A 9,463-nucleotide genomic window follows, 5' to 3' on the forward strand; every position below is an offset into this window, starting at 1 on the left:
ATGAGTAATCCGTCGGAGCGTTGTTACAGGACGGAGCAATTGATAATGAATCTTCGTGAGAGTAGTATTCGCGAAGCTGTTCTTATTGAACTCAACAATTTCATCATAGAGCAGTCAACTGAAGCAATGCGCATGGATCTTGGATTTCACTTGTGGAACTCTGAACTTACACTCACCATACTTTTACAGGTAGCTATATCATCAAATTGCTTCGTTGTAACTTCACCACTCTTAATTGATTTATGGATCTAATTTTGATTTTAGGAAGTAGTAGCAGTGTACCCCAAGCTTTTAGACCCAACATTAACTATGACGGAATGTACTCGACTTTGTAATGCTCTTAATGTAATTCAGGTGAATATACTTTTCGGTTCTGTGTATCGTCACATGATTTTCATATTGCCTGTAAAGGCGATAGTCAGTGCCTCATAATTAATCTTTTATGAGTGCAGTGTATGGCTTCTCACCCAGATGCAAGAATCGGCCTCCTCAAAGGTAGCAACAACAAATTGCTTATTTAGATTGTGACACGGAACAAGATTTATTTCAGTAGTGTATTCTTCTAACATTATTCTTTTTTATGCAGCAAACATACCATATTTTCTTAATCCATTTCTCCGAATCTCTGAAAATGTGATGAGGCCTCTGCGATTTGTGACACTTAGCATCTTGAATCTTATTTCTGCCCTAGCAAAGGTCATAATACAGTACCTAATTTACCTTTAATGCACCAGAAGCATGTGATGTATCATAATCTGATCCTAACGAGTACTAATTATACGATTTCTTGTGCAGTTCGATGAGTCATATGGGCAAGAAATTCTTCTTTTATTGCTAGACACACAAGTAGTTCCTTTATGCATGCACTGCATCCTTCATGGTGATCAACTGATACGGAAGGTTAGTTAGGCCTGCCTACAGTGATCATCCGAAATGCTTCTACTGTGATCAACTTTTATACATGTAGTTCATATGAAAAAAATTTGAATTAACCAGAATAAAAGATCACAAAATTAAGAACAAAGCAGAGGAGGGGTTTTGCCAAGAAGGCCCTACTTTGTTTCTTTAAAAGAAAGTTTAGAATGGAAGAATTGAAGAAATGACCTGGTGATATCGTTTAGTGTTGATATCATCCACGTCATAGTAATGTTTGTTTTCATGATTCTGGTCCTCTCTCTTTTCTTCTCATTCTGGTAATAAGAGAGTGTATTTGAGTCGAAAATGGTCAAATACTCTCGAGAGTTTTTACATCCATATAGTTTTCTCATGTAATGTTCCAGCAGCTTGAGTCCTTACACAGTGTAATTCATTTGAAAGTGAGACCATGATAAGAAAACCTTTTGACCGTCTTTTTCAACCTTTTTTCTGAATTACTATTGTTGATATGTCCGTGCAGGTTGCAACACTCATACTTATGAAAATCTTGATGCAAGAGAAAGGGCTAAAATATTGTTGTGCTCTCCCCGCTCGTTTTCTGTTAGTGATACAAGTCCTGCATCAACTGGTAGACACATTTACTTCTGAAATCCCTTGCTCACAGCAGCTAAAATATGTTGTTCAATGCTGCCTAAGTCTTTCGCGAGTAGCATGGGTAGGCGGGTAATTTGTTTTTGTCCCTGCTGCTCTTGTGGTGAATTAGTCTCTAATTATCAACAACATTATTGTTTGATTTGATCTTTCCCTTCATGATACAGGGTATATGATACAGTGAGAACCAATTTTCCAAAACAGCTAATTGACAACACTTTTGGCATCATTACTCGTGTGAGTCCATCGTCTTATTTCTTCCCACAGATCAACATCCCTCTAGATAATGTACAAAACCAAAATATACTTTATGATATTAAGTAGTAATTTTGTGTTTAATTTGCAGGACGATCCAGAGATTCCAAATATGCTGCATCAGTTGGTGTTGAATCTAACTCGTCAACCACCACAATAATTGCTAGTAGATACAGATAGCAAAAGTGTTGGGAAGTAACTAGTAGAAAGAGCTACCATATATAGAGATTAAACTAGAACAATTTTGCAGCTTTACTATGTAATGATTTTGAATATGAACCTCTAACTAGTCTTACTGCTTGCTGAATGAACATTCTTCCTTTACTATTTTGCTGTAAGAAGTTCTTGTCAATGTCGTTATCTATACCAGATGCAACATATTCTTCTATTCGGAGTGTACCACTGAGGTCTATACATGGCAAAATTTTGATAACTTGTGGTGTTAGTTCTTCATCGTCTAGTAACGCCTGGGCTTCAGTTTGATCATTTGTGGTGTGGAAGTCCTATGGTATCTAGTGTATTATGAACACTACCGTTCAGGCCACAAAACGAAACAGAACGAAGTGACTGGTTTACAAATTAAATTTTGAAAGTAGTATGATGCCACATTATCTCAAGTGTGTATAATGAGGTTAGTTCTCAAGGACTCATGAGAGAAAAGGTTCTCATAATAGTCAATAGCAGCTTCTGAGATATTATCCTCCCCTTCTATCTACTGATTCTATGAATATGAAGTCTCTTCCTTCTACCTTTGATCATGTTATGGAAATATTTTGTCTCCTTCTAAACTCTACTTTAGCCTGGCTTTCTGCTTCCAAAAAGAATGTACATTCTTCATGTATTTTGCTTTGAGTTTGTTCACCTCATTTCTGTTGTTGGCATTATCATCTGCCTAGAGCTTCTGTTCTCCTTCTTCAATCTTTTTTTCAAAACTTTTAGCCTCTTCAAAGATGTCTCTAATCACTGTTTTAGACTATACGATATACATAGGGGAATCTTCGAAAATATGGCTCACTTCGCAATTGTTCAGTATCTAAGGTGATCACACATTGTTCCAGAAGAGCCAAACTTTGTTGTTGACATTAGAGAAACATCCAGACATACCAAATTTCCGAGAATAGTGGTGTATTTTTGAACCATCCACCAAAGGTTCTTGGATAGTAAAGAGTGAAATTTTGTGTCTCTGAATAAGAGATATAACAATCTCAGTTGTACCTTGCAATAAAGTCTTCCTTTTTCCCACATCGGACAACAGGAAGAGTTTGTCAGAAATCACCTCCTAAAACTACTGCTTTTCCACAAAATCATAAATTGTCCATCTACTTGAAAATGACAGCTAAAAAGACGTGAAAGACGACTAGCAGCCAAGGGTCTGGCTTAGTGATCGATAAAGTGAATTGACCACCATGAAGTCTCACGTTAAAATCCCAACAGAGACAACATATATATTTGTATTTGACTGACTCCATTTGCTCCTTATTTTCATTCACATTGTGAGATATTCATAGACACCCAGAGAACAAAAGTACAACTTAGTATATGTTGAAGATTAAAAGTGCAGTAGAAATGAAACAAAATTGCATTAAAACATGCAAAGTACGTCTCTAGATTTGAAAACAACAAAGGGTATATAGAAACAGAACTTGTTTTAACATTAGTAAATAACAAAATACAGATACCTTAAAATAAGATGCTGAGCTAAAATAACCTAATTTGGACAGTTAAAGACAATCAAAAGACTCTAATTAGACTTAAGTGGAAGGGCCAAAAGTGGTCTGTGACTAAACTTTCAAGCAAAATGGAGCTTTGACACCAGCTAGAGCAAGAATAGATGCTGGAATTCCCCACAATGAGTCACCACATATTAGACCAGAAGCCATTGCAGGTCCAAAATCTTTAGCCTTCTGCTTGTTATACATTTGCCAACCGAATAGGATCAATGAGCCTAGACACATGTCGATGGCAAAGTAGCCTCCAAGGTAAAATGGTATGGCCATGCACATTGGACTCGGAATGAATCGATAAATTCTATACTTGGTCTCAAATTTCTTCAGCAGTTGAGTCACTAAGTTGATGAGAATAGCAGCCAGAAAGAAGCAAATAGAGAGGTTGAGGCAATGTTTGGGTAGACTTCCAAAACCTTCGACGCCAAGTAGGGCGATTCCACGATACATGAGAGCATATGGTGCAGGGTATGAACCTTCTGGATCACCCAATCGATAGGCAGAGTTGAAAATCCAGAAGACTAGAGGGGTTATTACACAGCCCATGGCAGTTCCAATGAGTTGGCTAAAGAACATGGAACGCGAGGATGTAAGGGTTAAGTAACCAGTCTTGAAATCTCCCATCAAGCCAGAAGCTGTGTCTAGTATGCTCATCATTAAACCACATGAGGCTAGTCCAGCAATCACTCCACCATTCTCCAAACCAACCCAATAACTAAATGTAAGAATTGCAATTTTTCCGTAATTTGAGGCGAGGGACCAATCAGTGAGGCCGGCTCCATACGAATTGCAGAAGGCCAAAATAGGTGCAATTAAATAGGCAACCATAATATGATACCATTTGAGCGAGTGGAAGATCATGGGTACCACAATGATCGACACAACTGCAATACCAGCATATCCCCCAGCGGCTGCCCAGTTGGGAATTTGGTCTTTCAAGAAGTAATCGTTTCGTATCTTCTCGTCATCATCTTCTTCTGAACAATCATTCTGAGGACTAGTCGTCCTCTTTGTGAAACTTAAGATTGTAACCACCAACATGTATGCAAAATGGAAAAGACCATCACCAAGCATCATGGCAATTGCGATAAATACCCTGTATCCTTGGATACCATGAAGACTTGTTGCAGATAAGTGAGCAGAGTACCGGTCGCCTTTCTTTGCTTCAATCATTGGCCACATGAAAGCCCACGAGACTATAGCACCCGTTAGCAATGATATGTTGACCATGTAGGGGCAAAGCATACCAACTCCAACATAGGTAGATGAGAAATCAAAATATAACCTTTTGGCATATGCTTGGGAACCAAATGTATGCAAGCTAGCAAATCCACAGCCTTCATCACGTGCAAATATCCACTGAACAGCCCCAAATATAAAGCTGAACCCAAACGATTTGAACAAGGAACCAACTTGTTTCTTGGCGAGCTCTGCTCCTTTAGGAGTGTGGAAACAGTTGATCAAGTATGCAGTTGCGGTTCCACTTGGATACGTCAACTTGTACTTCATTATCATCATCTTTCTTAGTGCGACAATTGAGAATAAACCGGCAAAGCTAACAACAAGAAGATAAGGAAGCATCCAAGTAATAGCAAGATTCTTAGTATTAATTGGTAAATTTCCTGCATCAGCCTGAGATGCTATGTATGGACTCATTCCCAACATATAACTTGCTGTCCCACTGCTAAAAGCAATGCCAGAAGAAGCAACGACACACGTCTGTATGATGGTATTCTCCTGTCTAGTAAAAGGTTGTTTCAACATTCCAAATTTCTGAGTAAGAGCCGTCCATGATTTAATTCCGGCAAATCCCAATAGTCCAGCAGCGACATTGAGAGAAGGGATAACACCAGTAGTGAGATTGAGTTTGCAAACAATGAAGTTGAATACGACACTGAGGATGAATCCGGTGAACATTGCCCTGAATGTAATTTGTTTGTGCCACGGGGGAACATATTCGTCTTTGAATGCATTCTCTGTTGATGATTCCCCTGCTGCTGCTGCAACTCCCAACTCTGGATCAACATCCTCTCCGGTATTTGTCACCATTATTAATTAGTAACTAATTATATTTGAACGAACTAACAAACAAAGAAAGAGAGAAAGTGAAAAGTAAAAAGTTGGTGAGAATAATTTTAGGTGGTGTGTTACGTCTATTTATATAAGTTAAGAAATAACGTTTCCTGATTTGAGATGGAATGGGAATAACAATAATTAAACCACTTTAGACGGTTTTTGTTTAGTCTAATTTGACATGAAATGGGAAAATAAGTAGTATTTTTCCTCATCCCACTCAATCTAAATGGAATGAGATTACCAAAATAAACTATTTTCTAATTTGATATCGAATGGGAAACTGTAAGAAAAACTTACCAAAATAAACTATTTTCCTAAATTAACCAAGGTCTTTTTGTAGAATATATAAAGTACTTTTGACGGTTACAAAAACAATTAAACCGTTTTTTTATATTTTCTTTCTCACACTAGTCCTTCCATTTAATATTAGTTGTCTACATTACTATAAATAATTATACTAAATTATTTGTTAATTTGCAAAATCAAAATAGTTACAATTAATTATGTTTTATCCTTGTAAATTTGGATTAGCTTATTTTGAGTGCTTCTAAGCTAAAATATTTTTTGAACACGAGAATTTTGATAAGTTTAAAGAGTGCTTATAAGCACTTACTTTTAAAATAAAACGCTATAAATAAGCCACAAGTTAGAAATTCTAACTTATGACTTTTAGCATATAAGTAAAAATGAAAAGCCAATCCAAACAGGCTAAATTCTCATGTTTGGTTGGTTAGTGGAAAATATTTTTGAAATATTATGTTTTAGATTTTGTTTGGTAAATAAAAAACATTTTTCGGAAAATATCTTCTATTTTACGCGAGAGTAGAAAATACTTTTTACGAAAATAGTTTTAGACCTGGAAACCAATTTTGGTAACCGATCCAAGATTTGAACCCGATGACAAAATCGAGATCTGACCCCAACACCCCATCCATAAAATGATCCTAACTCTCGACTTAAGATTCAATGTCAACCTCGACACCTAAACTAGGACACAGCCCCGATGAACAATATGGGATTCCACCCCGAGACCTGACTCAAGATCTTACCCTAACTCCCAACTAGAACCTGACTTTCAAACTGAGACTTGACCCCGACATCTAAACCTAGACAAGAGACGGACACGAGACCTGAACCTGACTCCCAACTCAGAATTCGACATTCAAACTAGACCTGACCCAAATCCCGACCCTAACACGTGACCTTGATGAGTGATTCAGGATCTCGACATCCGACTTTGGACCCGACTTCGACCTCGACCCTGATCCTGTCATCCGACCCCAAATTGGGACCTAATACCCAAATTGAGATCTAACACCTGAATCAGAATACGACACTCAAATCGGGACCCAAAATCTGACTTCTGAACTGGATCCCACCTCAACATCCGACCTGAAATTCGACTTTCGAACCGAGACCCAACTACACCATCGGATCTGAGATCTAAATTCTGAACTAAGACTCGACCCCAACACCCAATGCGTGACCTAACTCTAACATCCGACCCCGACTCTCAATCCAGGACTCGACTTTCAAATCGGAACCAGATCCTGACTCTCAACGTGGGATTCGAATCCAATATCTGACCTGAGATCCAACTTTCAAATCGAGATATATATCTACTCTAATTAATCCCAAATATCCAAAGAGAATAACCTCACAAGATCACTCCAAAGAAAGGGTTCACACAAGTGTTTCCCAACACAAACTCTCTTACAAAATTACTCTTAATGGAAAGACAAAGAAAGAAAGCAATGAAATATTTTCATATGCTTGAAGGTGTATTTCAACTAATGTCTAAGCTCCCTATTTATAGAGAAAAAATAGTCTTGTTGATGTCATGGATGATGTCTTTGGAAGATACAAAATATTCAACATCTCAATGTTAATATATCAAATATGGTGGCTTCTAAATCTTTGACAAATATAGTTGCCAAATATTTGACAAATATGGCTACCAAATTTCCACATTTATGGCTTCCAAATCTTTCACGAAAGATAAAATAAGTTTCTTCAATCAAACAAAAGGCCACATTACAAATCTCCACTTTGGCCTGAGTTTGGTGAAAATATTAAATTTGCTCCATTCTCTCCGCAGAAGCCCATATGGGCTAAATTATTCTTCATAAATGCCAATCAAGTTCAAACAAAGCTTGAACTTGTTGACTGGAAGAGACTCCGTGAACATGCCGGCAGGGTTGTCTCTTGTGTTAATCTTCTTAACAGAGACCTTTCCTTCGACAATGGTTTCCCGAATGAAGTGATACTTGATATCAATATGTTTCGTCCTCTCATGAAACATCTGATCTTTAGTCAAGTGAATGGCACTTTGACTATCACATAAAATGATAATACCACCTCGGTGTAAGCTGCGTTCAGCAAATAGACCCTTCAACTATAAGGTTTCTTTGATCGCCTTGGTCACTGCCATATATTCTGCTTCGATAGTAGATAAAACTACTACATATTGTAATGTAGCTTTCCAACTGATAGCACAACCACCAATGCAAAAAACATAGCATGCTAGTGATCTTCTTTTGTCAAGATCACCTGCATAATCAAAGTCTACAAAACCAACCAAAGTGTTAGGATTTCTCCCAAACTCCAAACATGTGTTTGAAGTACCTCGCAAGTATCTGAGGATCCATTTCACAGCTTGCCAATGTGCTTTACTAGGGCAAGCCATATACCGGCTTATCATACTTACTGCCTGTGAAATATCTGGACGTGTACACACCATTGCATACATAATACTACCAACATCACTGGAATATGGTATATGTGCCATATACCTATCTTATTCTTCTGTCTTCGGTGATTGAGCAGCAAGAGGAGTACTCACTGGTTTAACATCTTTCATGCCAAACCTCTCCAAGACCTTCTCCAAGTACTTCTTCTGGGTCAGGAATAACCTTTTGGTTCCTCGATCTCTTTTGATCTCCATGCCAAGGATTTTCTTAGCTGCTCCTAAAACTTTCATTTCAAATTCACTTTTCAGCAGACTTTTCAAAATGTGAATTTCTGTCAAATCCTTAGCAGCAATGAGCATGTCATCAACATATAACAATAAGTAAACAAATGAACCATCATTTAACTTTCGAAAGTAAACATAACTATCATACATGTTCCTCGAATAACCATGGCCCAACATAAAGGAATCAAACCTCTTGTACCATTGTCTTGTAGATTATTTAATCCGTACAAGGATTTCATCAACAAGTAAACATGATCTTTTTTTCCTTCAATTTCAAATCCTTCAGGTTGATGCATGTATATTTGTTCCTCAAGTTCTCCATGTAAGAAAGTTGTCTTAACATCAAGCTGTTCTAATTCCAAATTATACATGGCAACTAAGACAAGCAAGACACAAATAGAGTTATGTTTAACTACAGGTGAGAAAATATCATTAAAATCAACTCCTTGTACCTGACTATAGCCCTTTGCAACTAATCGTGCTTTATACCTTGCATCTTCAACCCCTAGAATTCCATCTTTTTTCTTGAAAACCCATTTGCAACCAACAATTCTTTTACCCGACAACGACTTCACAAGAGACCAAGTACCATTCTTGTGGAGAGATTCAATTTCTTCATTCATTGCAACCAGCCACTTGGCCAAATCAACATTAGAAACTACTTCTGAATAATTGGATGATTCTCCAATTTCTTCAGTTTCCTGTGCAACTGAAAAGGCAAATGCAACATAATCTCCATACCTTTCAGGTTTCTGAATTTGTCTCCTTGGTCTGTGTGTGGCTATAGAATACTCATTTGATATAACTTCTGGAGCTTTAACTTCAGGAGTTTCAATTGTATTTTGCTCCAGGGTTGATGAGTTTGGCTTTGAAGGAATGCCAAGTTCAACCTCCACATGCTCGTGTA

The 9,463-nt window shown here is 37.6% G+C and overlaps 1 protein-coding gene and 1 pseudogene across 1 annotated transcript; one reads left to right on the forward strand and one right to left on the reverse strand.

Moving 5' to 3' along the window:
* On the forward strand, window positions 1-1,942 carry LOC125831188 (uncharacterized). Its single transcript, XM_049510375.1, has 8 exons — window positions 1-189; window positions 265-354; window positions 453-495; window positions 587-696; window positions 796-900; window positions 1,397-1,599; window positions 1,695-1,794; window positions 1,877-1,942. Exons 1-8 carry the CDS (start codon window positions 1-3, stop codon window positions 1,940-1,942), a joined length of 906 nt encoding a protein of 301 aa, XP_049366332.1.
* A 1,621-nt stretch (window positions 1,943-3,563) lies between these two features.
* On the reverse strand, window positions 3,564-5,162 carry LOC125831170 (probable metal-nicotianamine transporter YSL7; annotated as a pseudogene).
* Between the last annotated feature and the right edge of the window lie 4,301 nt (window positions 5,163-9,463).

Source organism: Solanum verrucosum, unplaced genomic scaffold (genome assembly GCF_900185275.1).
Source record: "Solanum verrucosum unplaced genomic scaffold, falcon-dt-bn FXZP01000049.1, whole genome shotgun sequence".
Lineage (NCBI taxonomy): Eukaryota > Viridiplantae > Streptophyta > Magnoliopsida > Solanales > Solanaceae > Solanum > Solanum verrucosum.